Source organism: Mustelus asterias, unplaced genomic scaffold (genome assembly GCF_964213995.1).
Source record: "Mustelus asterias unplaced genomic scaffold, sMusAst1.hap1.1 HAP1_SCAFFOLD_3486, whole genome shotgun sequence".
Classification (NCBI taxonomy): Eukaryota; Metazoa; Chordata; class Chondrichthyes; order Carcharhiniformes; family Triakidae; genus Mustelus; species Mustelus asterias.
The window spans coordinates 15897-32590 of NW_027593431.1; the positions used below are offsets into that span (position 1 = coordinate 15897).

The 16694-nt window shown below is 55.2% G+C and overlaps 1 protein-coding gene across 1 annotated transcript; it reads left to right on the forward strand.

Annotated features, from left to right (window-relative positions):
- Positions 1 to 5853: 5853 nt before the first annotated feature.
- Positions 5854 to 11516, forward strand: LOC144490606 (ribosome assembly protein METTL17, mitochondrial-like; the record flags this gene model as incomplete). Its single annotated transcript, XM_078208316.1, has 3 exons — positions 5854 to 5943; positions 6080 to 6209; positions 11367 to 11516. Coding segments are annotated over exons 1-3 (325 nt in total), but the record flags the coding sequence as incomplete, so codon positions are not given.
- Positions 11517 to 16694: the final 5178 nt, after the last annotated feature.

Below are 16694 nucleotides of genomic sequence, written 5' to 3' on the forward strand. Positions count from 1 at the left end.
CCGCCTCCGTTCCCGGCGCTGATTGGTCTGATGCCACGTCAATCAGCCCGCCCCCTTGCCGAAAGCTCCACCGCCGATTGGTCTGACGCCACGTCAATCAACGACCCCGCCGCGGATTCCGCCGCTGATTGGTCTGATGCCACGTCAAACATCCCTCCCGCCTTGCCGAAAACTCCACCGCCGATTGGTCTGACGTCACGTCAATCATCCCTCCCCTTCTGCCGAAAGCTCCACCGCTGATTGGTCTGATGCCACGTCATACAGCCCACCCCCCCCTTGCAGAAAGCTCCACCGCCGATTGGTCTGACGCCACGTCAATCAACGACCCCGCCGCGAGTTCCGCCGCTGATTGGTCTGACGCCACGTCAACGACCCCGCCGCAGGTTCCGCCGCTGATTGGTCTGACGCCACGTCAATCATCCCTCCCGCCTTGCCGAAAACTCCACCGCCGATTGGTCTGACGCCACGTCAATCAACGGCACCGCCGCGAGATCCGCCGCCGATTGGTCTGACGCCACGTCAATCAACGACGGCCGCCGCGAGGACCGCCGCCGATTGGGCAGGGCACAGTTTTAACCGCCCCCCTCGCCGCCACTCCAGCCCGCCCCGCCCCGCCCCACGCGGCGGCGTCGATTGGTGCCAATCATCCGCCGCTGCCCCCTATTCTCCGCCGTCTATTGGTGCAGAGCTATGTCAATCATCTGACCTCGTCGTTGATTGGTTGAATCCGCACGCCGTTAGCCGCCTGCCGCCCCGCCTCTCCCCTCGGCTACCGTTGCTGATTGGTGGATCCGTACGTCAATCATACTCCCCCCGGCATTGACTGGAGTTGGGCTCGCTCTGTCGGGGCAGGAGGTAAGGGGAGGGGCTACAAAATCCTTCGACGTCTATTGGTTAGGTAGGCTGTCAATCAGCCACACTGTTCCCGCCTTCCCCTCCTCTCGGCCAATCCGACGCGGCCCCCCCAATTTCCCCGCCCTCCAGATACCGATTGGCTGCCGTGCCTGTCTGTCACAAGGGGACCGTCCCCCTGATTGGTCAACCCTGGCAGCTGCGGTCCCGCCCCTCACTTGAATTGTCCTGGGGGGGGTGGGGCTAATGGTTTGACCAAGAGGAGGCCATTCAGCCCTTCAAGCCTGCTACCCCATTCATTTTGATTATGGCTGATCATGGCGGCACGGTGGCACAGTGGTTAGCACTGCTGCTTCACAGCTCCAGGGACCCGGGTTCGATTCCTGGCTCGGGTCACTGTCTGTGTGGAGTTTGCACATTCTCCCCGTGTCTGCGTGGGTTTCCTCCGGGTGCTCCGGTTTCCTCCCACAGTCCAAAGATGTGCGGGTTAGGTTGATTGGCCAGGTTAAAAATTGCCCCTTAGTGTCCTGGGATGCGTGGGATTAGAGGGATTAGTGGGTAAAATATGTAGGGATATGGGGGTAGATGGGCAGAATGGCCTCTTTCTGTACTGTAGGGTTTCTATGGTTCAAATTCAATGTCCTGATCTCGCCTTCCCCCCCCCCAAATCCCTTGATTCCCCCTTTACCCAACTTCTATATCTAACTGCTCCTAGGAAACATACAATGTTTTGGCCTCAACTAGCCAATCCCAGAAACTGACCAGTCTCTGGGTGAAGAAATCAAGTAAGTCTTGGGTTCATGTCACACTATCTGTAACCCCCACGACTTGCCTGGGCTTGCAAAATCTCACTAACTGTCCCGTCTGGAGACAATACACACCTCTTTAACCTGTGCTGTTAACCCGCTCTCCACGCACATTGTCTGTACCTTTAAGACTTGATTAGCTGTAAACACTCGCATTCCAACCATTATTCTGTAAATTGAGTTTGTGTCTCTGTATGCTCTGTTTGTCATGATGTGGAGGTGGGGTAAACACAGTAAGAAGTCTCACAACACCAGGTTAAAGTCCAACAGGTTTATTTGGTAGCAAAAGCCACACAAGCTTTCGGAACAGGCTGTTCCTTCGTCAGGTGGGTGGGAGTTCTGATCACAAACAGGGCACAAAGACACAAACTCAATTTACATGAATAAACTTGATGTCTGTGTCGATATGCGCGATCGTCTTGCAGATCTTCTCCACTTGGAGCCAGCGGTTTGCGGTGTCGATGGGAGTCATGATACCAAATAAACCTGTTGGACTTTAACCTGGTGTTGTGAGACTTCTTGCTGTGTTTACCCCAGTCCAACGCCGGCATCTCCACATCATGACTCCCATCGACACCGCAAACTGCCGGCTCCAAGTGGAGAGGATCTCCAAGAAGATCGCGCATATCGACACAGACATCAAGTTTGTTCAATGTAAATTGAGTTTGTGTCTTTGTGCCCTGTTTGTGATCAGAACTCCCACCCACCTGACGAAGGGACAGCCTGTTCCGAAAGCTAGCGGCTTTTGCTACCAAATAAACCTGTTGGGACTTTAACCTGGTGTTGTTAGACTTCTTGCCCTGTTTGTTAACAGCAGATCTCCCACTCCACCTGATGATGGAGCAGCGCTCCGAAAGCTAGTGGCGTTTGCTACTAAATAAACCTGTTGGACTTTAACCTGGTGTTGTGAGACTTCTTACTGTGTTTACCCCAGTCCAACGCCGGCATCTCCACATGAAGAAATCAAGGCATTTAAAAGGGCGTTACATGACTCACCTGAATATAAACAATGCAACGGGGTTACAAGATTAGGTGGATTAGCCATGGTAAATTACGCCTTATTGTCCAAAGATGTGTAGGTCAGGTGATTTTGATTTGATTCAGTATTGTCACATGTACTGGGATATAGTGAAAAGTATTGTTTCTTATACAGTGAAAGCATACTGTTCATAGGGGAGAAGGAAAAGGACCTGATTTATTATTGTCATGTAAATTTTTAAAGTTAAAGTTTATTTGTGTCACAAGTCGGCTTACATTAACACTCTAAGAAGTTACTTTGAAAAATCCCCTAGTCCCCACAATCCAGTATCTGTTCGGGTACACTGAGGGAGAATTTAGCACGACCAATGCGCCTGATGAGCATGTCTTTCGGTCTGTGGGAGGAAACCCACGCGGACAAGGGGTGAACATGCAAACTCCACACAGACCGTGACCCAATTTGGGAATCAAACTCAGATTCCTGGCACTGGGAGACAGAAATGTTAATGACTGTGCTACCGTGCCATCCTGTGTATTGGGATACAACGAAAAGTATTGTTTCTTGCGCGCTATACAGCCAAAACATACCATTCACAGAGTACATAGGGGAGAAGGAAAGGAGACGGTGCAGAATTTTGTGTGTTACAGTCATAGCTCGGGTGTAGAGAAAGGACAGCTTCATGTAAGATAGGTCCATTCAAAAGTCTGACGGCAGCAGAGAAGAAGCTGTTCTTGAGTCGGATTGGGCACTCCCTCAGTGTACCCAAACAGGCATTAGAGTGTGGCGACCAGGGGATTTTCACAGTAACGTCATTGCAGTGTTAATGTAAGCCCACTTGCGACACTAATAAATAAACTTTAAAACTTTTACATTTGATTTTGGCATTAGGGTGAGCATAAGGCAATTCGGTATGATTCGGTATGATAGCAGAAGGTATGATTCAATTCACCCACTAGGAGGCTTTTATAGAAATCATAGAAACCCCACAGAAAGAGGCCATTCGGCCCATCGAGTCTGCACCGACCACAATCCCACCCAGGCCCTACCCCCATATCCCTACATATTTACCCACTAATCCACGCATCTCAGGACTCTAAGGGGCAATTTTTAACCTGGCCAATCAACCTAACCCGCACATCTTTGGACTGTGGGAGGAAACCGGAGCACCCGGAGGAAACTCACGCAGACACGAGGAGAATGTGCAAACTCCACACAAACAGTAACCCGAGCCGGGAATCGAACCCAGGTCCCTGGAGCTGTGAAGCAGCAGTGCTAACCACTGTGCTACCGTGCCACCCAAGCACTGTGCTACCGTGCCACCCAAAACAAAAGGGTGGCACAGTGATTAGCACTGCAGCCTCACAGCACCACGGATCCGGGTTCAATTCCTGGCAGGCACGGTGGCACAGTGGTTGGCACTGCTGACTCACAGCGCCAGGGTCCCGGGTTCGATTCCCGGCTCGGGTCACTGTCTGTGCGGAGTCTGCACGCTCTCCCCGTGTCTGCGTGGGTTTCCTCCGGGTGCTCCGGTTTCTTCCCACACTCCAAAAGATGTACTGGTTAGACACATTGGTATTCATGATGTGGAGATGCCGGCGTTGGACTGGGGTAAACACAGTAAGATGTCTTTAACCTGGTGTTGTGAGACTTCTTACTGTAGATACATTGGGCCATGCTAAATTCTCCCTCAGTGTAACCCGAACAGGCGCCTGAGTGTGGCGACCAGGGGGATTTTCACAGTAACTTCATTGCAGTGTTAATGTAAGCCTTACTTGTGGCACTGATAAAAAATGATGTGGAGATGCCGGCGTTGGACTGGGGTAAACACAGTAAGAAGTCTAACAACACCAGGTTAAAGTCCAACAGGTTTATTTGGTAGCAAAAGCCACACAAGCTTTCGGAGCCCCAAGCCCCTTCTTCAGGTGAGTGGGAGTTCTGTTCACAAACAGAGCTTATAAAGACACAGACTCAATTTACATTAATAATGGTTGGAATGCGAATACTTACAGCTAATCAAGCTATTAAGATACAAACAATGTGAGTGGAGAGAGCATCAAGACAGGCTAAAGAGATGTGTATTGTCTCCAGACAAGACAGCCAGTGAAACTCTGCAGGTCCAGGCAAGCTGTGGGGGATTACAGATAGTGTGACATGAACCCAATATCCCGGTTGAGGCCGTCCTCGTGTGTGTGGAACTTGGCTATCAGTTTCTGCTCAGTGACTCTGCGCCGTCGCGTGTCGCGAAGGCCGCCTTGGAGAACGCTTACCCGAATATCAGAGGCCGAATGCCCGTGACCGCTGAAGTGCTCCCCAACAGGAAGAGAACAGTCTTGCCTGGTGATTGTCGAGCGGTGTTCATTCGGCATTGGACGGGGGTGAACACAGTAAGAATTCTCACAACACCAGGTTAAAGTCCAACAGGTTTATTTGGTAGCAAATACCATAAGCTTTCGGAGCGCTGCTCCTTCGTCCATTGGAGTGGAAATCTGCTCTCAAACAGTGCACAGAGACACAAAATCAAGTTACAGAATACTGATTAGAATGCGAATCCCTACAACTAGCCAGATCTTAAAGGTACAGATAATGTGGGTGGAGGGAGCATTAAACACAGGTTAAAGAGATGTGTATCGTCTCCAGACAGAACAGCTAGTGAGATTCTGCAAGCCCAGGAGGCAAGCTGTGGGGGGGTTACAGATAGTGGGACATGAACCCAACATCCCGGTTTAGGCCGTCCTCATGTGTGCGGAACTTGGCTATCAGTTTCTGCTCAGCGACTCTGCGCCGTCGTGTGTCGTGAAGGCCGCCTTGGAGAACGCTTCCCCGAAGATCAGAGGCTGAATGCCCGTGACCGCTGAAGTGTCAGTTTAACCTGTGCTTAATGTTCCCTCCACCCACATTGTCTGTATCTTTAAGACCTGGCTGGTTGTAGGAATTCGCATTCTAATCAATATTCTGTAACTTGATTTTGTGTCTCTGTGCCCTGTTTGAGAGCAGATTTCCACTCCATCTGACGAAGGAGCAGCGCTCCGAAAGCTAATGGTATTTGCTACCAAATAAACCTGTTGGACTTTAACCTGGTGTTGTTAAAACTGTTAGTGTTCATCCAGGCCGCCAGGTGGCGCTGCGAGCGGCAGGCTGCCTCCGTGTGCGCAGGCGCGTCAGGTCCTGTGGCCCGATGGGCTGAATGAACTTCCACCCGGAACCTTTATCCAGGGGGCTCGGGCGCAGGGGGGCCGGTTTTCCCGGTGACACGCGGTTATCATGGCGGCGTCCAGCGGTCGATTTAGGCTGTGCGGCCTAGTGCGGGTCAGGTTCGCTGTCCCGGGGGCCGCCGCGGGGCTGTATTTTGGTCCCCCCCCCACCCCTCACAATGTGTATTTTAATCATCCCAGCCCCCCCCCCTTCTCTTTGTAAATAATGTTTTTCAATGCTTGTTTTGCAGAATTTGAGCCGCCTGCAGGAGGAGCAGCAGCAACGGGAGGTCCCGCACCGCCGGCACCCGGGGATCAGCCACCTGAAGACGGTCCGCCTGCCCGAGGCGCTCTCGCAAGGGGCTCGGCTGCTGCTCGAGCGTAAGGAGACCCCCTCACTGCGCAGGCGTCGTGGGGTGGGGTGGGGTGTCATCCAGGCCGCCAGGTGGCGCTGCGACCGGCAAGGCTGCCTCCGTGTGCGCGCAGGCGCGTCAAGTCCCCTGGCTCGCCGCCACCGCCGCCTGGCTGCTGCTCCTCCTCCTCCGGGCCGCCGGGTGGCGCTGCAGAGGCACTTTGCCTCTGGTTTCCCCCCCTCCCAGGGTGCAGTCGCCATTCCTCCATACCACCTGGTGGCGCTGCAGAGGCACCCTTGTGTGTGTGTGTGGTCCTCCCAAGTTACAGGCTGAATTCCTCCACACCGCCTGGGGGCGCTGCAGAGGCACCCTTTGTGTGTGTGGTCCTCCCAAGTTACAGGCTGAATTCCTCCACACCGCCTGGTGGCGCTGCAGAGGCACCCTTTTGTGCGTGGTCCTCCCAAGTTACAGGCTGAATTCCTCCACACCGCCTGGTGGCGCTGCAGGGACAGGGGGGGAGACAAAGTCTGGTCCTCCCAGGGTGCAGGCGCCATTCCTCCCCACCACCTGGTGGCGGTGCAGGGCTCGCCCCCTCCACTCCACCCCCACGCCCCCAACAAGACCATAAGATATAGGAGCAGAATTAGGCCATTCGGCCCATCGAGTCTGCTCCGCCATTCGATCGTGGCTGATTTGATTCTCAAGCCCATTCTCCTGTCTTTTCCCCGTGACCTTTGACCCCCCCCCCCCGTTTACTGATCAAGAATCTATCTATCTCTGTCTTGAAGACACTCAATGATCTGCCCTCCTCCGTGGCAATGAATTCCACAGATTCACCGCCCTCTGGCTGAAGAAATTCCTCCTCGGTCCTAAAGGGCTGTCCCTTTCCCCTGACGCTGTGCTCCTCAGATCCCAGTCGCTCCGACTAATGGAAACACCTTCCCCACGTCCACTCTATCCCGGGCCTTTCAGTATTCCGGATCCCCACTTCCGGCCTAGCCCCGTTAAGGCCTTTGACAAGGTCCCTCATGGGAGGTTAGTTAGGAAGGTTCAGTCGCTAGGTATACATGGGGAGGTAGTAAATTGGATAAGACACTGGCTCAATGGAAGAAGCCAGAGAGTGGTTGTTGGAGGATTGCTTCTCTGAGTGGAGGCCTGTGTGCCGCAGGGAATCGGTGTTGGGTCCATTGTTGTTTGTCATCTATATCAAATGATCTGGGTGATAATGTGGTCAATTGGATCAGCAAGTTTGCTGATGATACAAAGATTGGAGGTGTAGTGGACAGTGAGGAAGGTTTTCAAAGCTTGCAGAGGGATTTGGACCAACTAGAAAAATGGGCTGAAAAATGGGCTGAAAAATGGCAAATGGAATTTAACGCAGACAAGTGTGAGATATTGCACTTTGGAAGGACAAATCAAAGTAGAATGTACAGGGTAAATGGTAGGACTCTGAAGAGTGCAGTTGAACAGAGGGATCTGGGAATACAGGTACAGAATTCCCTAAAAGTGACGTCACAGGTGGATAGGGTCGTAAAGAGTGCCTTTGGTACATTGGCCTTTATAAATCGGAGTATCGAGTATAAAAGTTGGAGTGTTATGGTAAGGTTATATAAGGCATTGGTGAGGCCGAATTTGGAGTATTGTGTACAGTTTTGGTCACCTGGTTACAGGAAGGATGTAAATAAGGTTGAAATAGTGCAGAGAAGGTTCACAAGGATGTTGCCGGGACTTGAGAAGCTGAGTTACAGAGAGAGATTGAATAGGTTGGGACTTTATTCCCTGGAGCGTAGAAGATTGAGGGGAGATTTGATAGAGGTGTATAAGATTTTGATGGGTATAGATAGAGTGAATGCAAGCAGGCTTTTTCCGCTGAGGCTTGGGGAGAAAAAAACCAGAGGGCATGGGTTAAGGGTGAAAGGAGAAAAGTTGAAAGGGAATATTAGGGGGGGGCTTCTTCATGCAGAGAGTGGTGGGAGTGTGGAATGAGCTGCCGGATAAAGTGGTAAATGCGGGGTCACTTTTAACATTTAAGAAAAACTTGGACGGGTTCATGGATGAGAGGGTTGTGGAGGGATATGGTCCAAGTGCAGGTCAGTGGGACTAGGCCGAAAAATGGTTCGGCACAGACAAGAAGGGCCAAAGGGCCTGTTTCTGAGCTGTAATTTTCTATGGTTCTAAGGTCGAAGAGGCCGTTCGTGCACCAACTCCGTGGAAGAGCTACACAATGAGACCCCCTTACCTTGCTCTGTCTTGCCGACTCTACAGTTGCTTTTATTCGCCTTCAACGGTGTTGATCCCTTTCCCCTGGGCCTGAGAGGGGGTGGGGAGGAGGGGGGGGGGGGGGAAGAGGGGGTCACAATCTCCGCATTGTCGGATGATACGAAACTTGGAAGTGTGGGGGAGGGGAGTGTAGAACCTCCAAAAGGACAAGTTATTAGAATGGAAGGATAGGGGCAGCATGGTGGCGCAGTGGTTCAGCTTTGCTGCCCCCAAAAGCACCTGGGAGCCGGGACCTGGTTCGATTCCAGCCTTGGATGACTGTCGGTGGAGTTTGGACATTCTCCCTGTGTCTGTTTGAGGTTTCACGGGGTGCTCCGGTTTCCTCCAAAGATTTCAAGGTGAGGTGGATTGGCCATGCTAAATTTACCCTTGGGTGTCCCAAAGGTGTGTGGGTGAGGGTGGCACAGTGGTTAGCATTGCTGCCTCACAGCTCCAGGGACCCGGGTTCGATTCCCGGCTCGGGCCACTGCCTGTGTGGAGTTTGCACGTTCTCCCCGTGTCTGCGTGGGTTTCCTCCCACAGTCCAAAGACCTGTGGGCTAGGGGTATTGGCCATGCTAAATTGTCACTTAGTGTCCCGGGATGCGTAGGTAGAGGGATCGAACATTACAGCGCAGTACAGGCCCTTCGGCCCTCGATGTTGCGCCGACCAGTGGAACCAATCTAAAGCCCCTCTAATCTACACTATTCCAATATCATCCATATGTTTATCCAATAACCATTTGAATGCTCTTAATGTTGGCGAGTCCACTACTGCTGCAGGCAGGGCATTCCACGCCCTCTCTGAGTAAAGAACCTACCTCTAACATCTGTCCTATATCTCTCACCCCTCGGGGTAAATATGTGGGGTTACAGGGATAGGGCCGAGGTAGGATTGTTTTGACCTCATTATGCACTGTAGGATTATATGATTTCAAGGTTAGGTGGATTGGTCATGATGAATTTCCCCTTCAAACAAAGAACAATACAGTACAGGAACAGGCCCTTCGGCCCTCCAAGCCCACGCCGCTCCCTGGTCCAAACTAGACCATTCTTTTGTATCCCTCCATTCCCACTCCGTTCATGTGGCTATCTAGATAAGTCTTAAACGTTCCCAGTGTGTCCGCCTCCACCACCTTGCCCGGCAGCGCATTCCAGGCCCCCACCACCCTCTGTGTAAAATATGTCCTTCTGATATCCGTGTTAAACCTCACCTCCCCGTCACCTTGAACCTATGACCCCTCGTGAACGTCACCACCGACCTGGGAAAAAGCTTCCCACCGTTCACCCTATCTATGCCTTTCATAATTTTATACACCTCTATTAGGTCACCCCCTCATCCTCCGTCTTTCCAGTGAGAACAACCCCAGTTTACCCAATCTCGCCTCATAACTAAACCCCTCCATACCAGGCAACATCCTGGTAAACCTCCTCTGCACTCTCTCTAAAGCCTCCACGTCCTTCTGGTAGTGTGGCGACCAGAACTGGGCGCAGTATTCCAAATGCGGCCGAACCAACGTTCTATACAACTGCAACATCAGACCCCAACTTTTATACTCTATGCCCCGTCCTATAAAGGCAAGCATGCCATATGCCTTATTCACCACCTTCTCCACCTGTGACGTCACCTTCAAGGACCTGTGGACTTGCACACCCAGGTCCCTCTGCGTATCTACACCCTTTATGGTTCTGCCATTTATCGTATAGCTTCCCCCCTACGTTAGTGCTACCAAAATGCATCACTTCGCATTTATCTGGATTGAACTCCATCTGCCATTTCTTTAGGCACATGGAGCACACCAGGATGATAGGGAGTGGGATAGCTTGATCTTGGTTTCAGATAAAGCTCGGCACAACATCGTGGGCCGAAGGGCCTGTTCTGTGCTGTACTGTTCTATGTTCTATGTTCTTTGCCCAAATTTCCAGCCTATCTATATCCTTCTGTAGCTTCTGACAATGATCCTCACTATCTGCAAGTCCTGCCATTTTCGTGTCGTCCGCAAACTTACTGATCACCCCAGTTACACCTTCTTCCAGATCGTTTATATAAATCACAAACAGCAGAGGTCCCAATACAGAGCCCTGCGGAACACCACTAGTCACAGGCCTCCAGCCGGAAAAAGACCCTTCCACTACCACCCTCTGTCTCATTCTGTGACCAAGCCAGTTCTCCACCCCCATCTAGCCACCTCCCCCTTTATCCCATGAGATCCAACCTTTTGCACCAACCTACCATGAGGGACTTTGTCAAACGCTTTACTAAAGTCCATATAGACGTGTGCAAAGATGTGCAGGTTAGGTGGCCATTGGAAGTGCACAGGATTGAGGGGAGGGCCTGGGTGGGAGGCTCTTTTGGAGAGCTGGTGCAGTCCTGATTGTCTGAACGGCCTATTTCTACACTCTATGGTTCTGTGTAACGAAAACAAAAATGGGTTGAACCTCTGAAATGACCGGGCAAGCCACTTAGCTCAGGGGCCAGTCGGGGATGGGTGGTGGTCTTACCAGTGACGTCAATTTTCACATCATTCATAGAAATCATAGAAACCCTACAGTGCAGAAGGAGGCCATTTGGCCCATCAAGTCTGCACCGACCACAATCCCACCCAGGCCCTACCCCCACATATTTACCCGCTAATCCCTCTAACCTACACATCCCAGGACTCTAAGGGGCAATTTCTAACCTGGCCAATCAACCTAACCCGCACATCTTTGGACTGTGGGAGGAAACCGGAGCACCCGGAGGGAAACCCACGCAGACACGAGGAGCATGTGCAAACTCCACACGGACAGTGACCCCGAGCCGGGAATCGAACCCGGGTCCCTGGAGCTGTGAAGCAGCAGTGCCAACCACTGTGCTACCCCATCCCCAGCCATTTCTTTGCATTTGATGAGGTTTGTTGCTATGACGTCTGCCTTCTGACCCTCAGAGAGCCCCATCAGGCGGGTGGAAGAGAGCGCCCGGGAGCTGAGCGACTTCCTGTGGAGCCGCAAGAGAGCGGTGGAGGACCGGGAACTCCAAACACGGGCCCGGCACCTGTGGGAACGGTTAGCAGGGAGCGCAGAGGGCAACCCCTCAGGTAACGGAGTGACGCCATTGGTTGATTGGGGGAGCGCTTCATCGGTGGTTGGGGAGGGGCGCGAATTTGATTGTTGCGCGTGTTTTGATCGTGAAGCATAATTCTGTCCTTGCTAAAGCGCGCGGGGGCGTCCGTCCGGCGCGCGGCCAAAGCCATCCTAGACCTTAGGACGGTCGTGCTTGGCCCCGAAACTGCACGCAGACTGGAGACGGCGCAGGCGTGCGGTGGGATCCCGCCCGAGCGTTCCCCTGTTCGGGCGGAATTCCACATTGGCCCAAAGCCTCAGCCCCCTCCCCCGGGTCAGGTGCCCCACAGCCTGAGCCGCCTCGCGGAAATGCCCTCCGTGCCTTTTTCTACCGCGCGGAGCCGTTTCCTGTGCGGGCTGCTGCTGCACACCTTCCACTACCGCCTCCTCGCCTGTCGCCCGGATACACCTTGGCGGGCCTTGTTGCCGCCGGGCAGCGGAGGTCCCCGCTGGAGGTCCCTCTACGGAGGGATCTCCCCCAATTACGTCGGGGACCTGGGGTGGAGGGTGACGCATGCAGCAGTTCCGCACAACCGTAGGATTCACTGGTTCACGGGCTCCGAAGACTGCCCTTTCTGTGGCCTTGTGGAGTCCGTGGACCATGTCTATGTTTTGTGTCTTAGGCTGCACTCCCTTTATGTTTTCCTGAAGAACCTTTTATTGATGTTTTGTTTGCACTTCAGTCCCACGCTCCTGGTCTACGGACACCCGGTGCGGAGAGGGGAAGGTCGGGATGGCGACCTCCTCGTGAACCTGCTCCTGGGCCTGGCGAAACGCGCCATTTACCGGTCCAGGCAGCGGGCGATCGAGGGGGCCGTCCATCCTGACTGTCTTCCCCTCTACCGCGGCGACGTTCACGGCCGGGTGTCCCTGGAGAGGGAGCATGCGGTGTCCACGGGCGCGGTTGACGCTTTCCGCGCCCGCTGGGCACCGCAGGGGTTGGGGTGCGTCATCGACCCTAATAATCACATTTTAATTTGATGTTTTTAAGTTTCCTTTGTACTTTGATTTCTGTTCGGGCTGTTCCCCCTCCTTTTTGGGGAGCTGCCCCTTTTACTTTGTCCTGATTTAATCTGAGTTTGTTTACTTGGTTTGGTTTGACCTAAAAAGAGGACAAACAGACGCATACTTTCCAATAGAGGGCATCAGATTGTCGGCTCGAGAGTTGAAACCAGGGGTGATTTTACCCATTTTCTAGCCCAGAAACATGAATAACCATGATTCACGAAGTGTCTGGCGTATAAAAGTAGAGAGGTGTTGATGCAATTGTATAGTGTTGGCGTGACCACATAGAACATAGAAAAAATACAGCACAAACAGGCCCTTCGGCCCACAAGTTGCGCCGGTCATGTCCCTACCTACCTAGGCTTATATATAGGCCTACCTATAACCCTCAATCCTATTACGTCCCATGTACTCATCCAGGAGTCTCTAAAAAGACCCTATCGAGTTTGCCTCCACCACCACTGACGGCAGCCGATTCCACTCACCCACCACCCTCTGTGTGAAAAACTTACCCCTAACATTTCCCCTGTACCCTACTCCCCAGCACCTTAAATCTGTGTCCTCTCGTAGCCATTTCAGCCCTGGGAAAAAGCCTCTGAGAGTCCACCCGATCTATGCCTCTCAACATCTTATACACCTCTATTAGGTCTCCTCTCATCCTACGCCTCTCCAAGGAGAAAAGACCGAGCTCCCTCAGCCTATCCTCATAAGGCATGCCACTCAATCCAGGCAACATCCTTGTAAATCTCCTCTGCACCCTTTCAATCTTTTCCACATCCCTCCTGTAATGAGGCGACCAGAACTGAGCACAGTACTCCAAGTGGGGTCTGACGAGGGTCTTATATAGCTGCATCATTATCCCCGGACTCCTAAACTCAATCCCTCGATTGATAAAGGCCAGCACACCATACGCCTTCTTAACCACCTCCTCTACCTGCGAGGCCGATTTAAGAGTCCTATGGACCCGGACCCCAAGGTCCTTCTGATCCTCTACACGGCTAAGAGTCTTACCCTTGATATTGTACTCCTTCATCCCATTTGACCTGCCAAAATGGACCACTACACATTTATCCAGGTTGAAGTCCATCTGCCACTTCTCCGCCCAGTCTTGCATCCTATCTATATCACGCTGCAGCTTCTGACATCCTTCCAACCTATCCACAACACCACCAACCTTCGTGTCGTCGGCAAACTTACCAACCCATCCCTCCACTTCCTCATCCAGGTCATTTATGAAAATGACAAACAGCAAGGGTCCCAGAACAGACCCCTGGGGCACTCCACTGGTGACCGACCTCCATTCAGAAAAAGACCCATCTACAACCACTCTCTGCCTTCTGCAGGCAAGCCAGTTCCGGATCCACAAGGCAACAGCCCCTTGGATCCCGAGCCCTCTCACTTTCTCGAGAAGTCTTGCATGGGGGAACCTTATCGAACGCCTTGCTGAAGTCCATATAAACCACATCTACCGCTTTCCCTTCGTCAATGTGTTTAGTCACATTTTCAAAGAACTCCACCAGGCTCGTAAGGCACGATCTGCCTTTGACAAAGCCATGCTGACTACTTTTGAGCATACTAAACCTCTCCAAATGTTCATATATCCTGTCCCTCAGGATCTACTCCATCAGCTTACCAACCACTGAGGTTAGACTCACCGGTCGGTAATTTCCTGGGCTATCCCTATCTGGAGCATCGTGTCCGGTTTTGGACACCTTCTTTGAGGGAGGATGTGGTGGCACTGGAGGCTCATCAGATTGAGTCCAGGGAATGAAGGGGTTTAAGTTTATTGATTAGTAACTTCACTGCGGTGTTAATGTGATACTGTGAAAATCCCCCAGTCGCCACACTCCGGCGCCTGAGGGAGAATTTTAGCACGGCCAATGACACCCTAACCAGCACGTCTTTCGGACTGTGGGAGGAAACCGGAGCACCCGGAGGGAAACCCACGCAGACACGGGGAGAATGTGCAGACTCCACACAGACAGTGACCTGAGCCGGGAATTGAACCCGGATCCCTGGCGCTGTGAGGCAGCAGTGCTAACCCACTGTGCCACCCTCTACCTGTGCTGTACCTGCGCGCCAGCGCTTTTGTGATTCGTGTCCCAGGACACCCAGATCCCTCTGTACCTCAAGAGTTCTGCAGCCTCTCCCACATTGTATTCCATCTGCCCTTTTTTCTTTTTGCCGGCTCACTTAACCCACCTACTTCCTTTTACAGACTCCTCACGTACACTTCACACCTTACTTTCCCACCAGCTTGTGTCCTCAGTACATTTTGCAACCATGCGTAAGGCCCCTTTGTCTAAGTCATTGACACCTACTTGAGATTCCAGCGCTGATCCCTGTGACGCTCCACCAGCTACAGTTCGCACACCTGAAAATGACCCACTTACCCCTACTCTTGGCTTCCTGGTAGCTCACCAATCCTCCATCAGTGGTTATATGTTTCGCTCCCTCGCTCCCCCGCCCCCTCGCCCCCTCTCCCTCGCCCCCTCTCCCTCGCCCCCTCTCCCTCGCCCCCTCTCCCTCGCCCCCTCTCCCTCGCCCCCTCTCCCTCGCCCCCTCTCCCTCGCCCCCTCTCCCTCGCCCCCTCTCCCTCGCCCCCTCTCCCTCGCCCCCTCTCCCTCGCCCCCTCTCCCTCGCCCCCTCTCCCTCGCCCCCTCTCCCTCGCCCCCTCTCCCTCGCCCCCTCTCCCTCGCCCCCTCTCCCTCGCCCCCTCTCCCTCGCCCCCTCTCCCTCGCCCCCTCTCCCTCGCCCCCTCTCCCTCGCCCCCTCTCCCTCGCCCCCTCTCCCTCGCCCCCTCTCCCTCGCCCCCTCTCCCTCGCCCCCTCTCCCTCGCCCCCTCTCCCTCGCCCCCTCTCCCTCGCCCCCTCTCCCTCGCCCCCTCTCCCTCGCCCCCTCTCCCTCGCCCCCTCTCCCTCGCCCCCTCTCCCTCGCCCCCTCTCCCTCGCCCCCTCTCCCTCGCCCCCTCTCCCTCGCCCCCTCTCCCTCGCCCCCTCTCCCTCGCCCCCTCTCCCTCGCCCCCTCTCCCTCGCCCCCTCTCCCTCGCCCCCTCTCCCTCGCCCCCTCTCCCTCGCCCCCTCTCCCTCGCCCCCTCTCCCTCGCCCCCTCTCCCTCGCCCCCTCTCCCTCGCCCCCTCTCCCTCGCCCCCTCTCCCTCGCCCCCTCTCCCTCGCCCCCTCTCCCTCGCCCCCTCTCCCTCGCCCCCTCTCCCCTCGCCCCCTCTCCCTCGCCCCCTCTCCCTCGCCCCCTCTCCCTCGCCCCCTCTCCCTCGCCCCCTCTCCCTCGCCCCCTCTCCCTCGCCCCCTCTCCCTCGCCCCCTCTCCCTCGCCCCCTCTCCCTCGCCCCCCTCTCCCTCGCCCCCTCTCCCTCGCCCCCTCTCCCTCGCCCCCTCTCCCTCGCCCCCTCTCCCTCGCCCCCTCTCCCTCGCCCCCTCTCCCTCGCCCCCCTCTCCCTCGCCCCCTCTCCCTCGCCCCCTCTCCCTCGCCCCCTCTCCCTCGCCCCCTCTCCCTCGCCCCCTCTCCCTCGCCCCCTCTCCCTCGCCCCCTCTCCCTCGCCCCCTCTCCCTCGCCCCCTCTCCCTCGCCCCCTCTCCCTCGCCCCCTCTCCCTCGCCCCCTCTCCCTCGCCCCCTCTCCCTCGCCCCCTCTCCCTCGCCCCCTCTCCCTCGCCCCCTCTCCCTCGCCCCCTCTCCCTCGCCCCCTCTCCCTCGCCCCCTCTCCCTCGCCCCCTCTCCCTCGCCCCCTCTCCCTCGCCCCCTCTCCCTCGCCCCCTCTCCCTCGCCCCCTCTCCCTCGCCCCCTCTCCCTCGCCCCCTCTCCCTCGCCCCCTCTCCCTCGCCCCCTCTCCCTCGCCCCCTCTCCCTCGCCCCCTCTCCCTCGCCCCCTCTCCCTCGCCCCCTCTCCCTCGCCCCCTCTCCCTCGCCCCCTCTCCCTCGCCCCCTCTCCCTCGCCCCCTCTCCCTCGCCCCCTCTCCCTCGCCCCCTCTCCCTCGCCCCCTCTCCCTCGCCCCCTCTCCCTCGCCCCCTCTCCCTCGCCCCCTCTCCCTCGCCCCCTCTCCCTCGCCCCCTCTCCCTCGCCCCCTCTCCCTCGCCCCCTCTCCCTCGCCCCCTCTCCCTCGCCCCCTCTCCCTCGCCCCCTCTCCCTCGCCCCC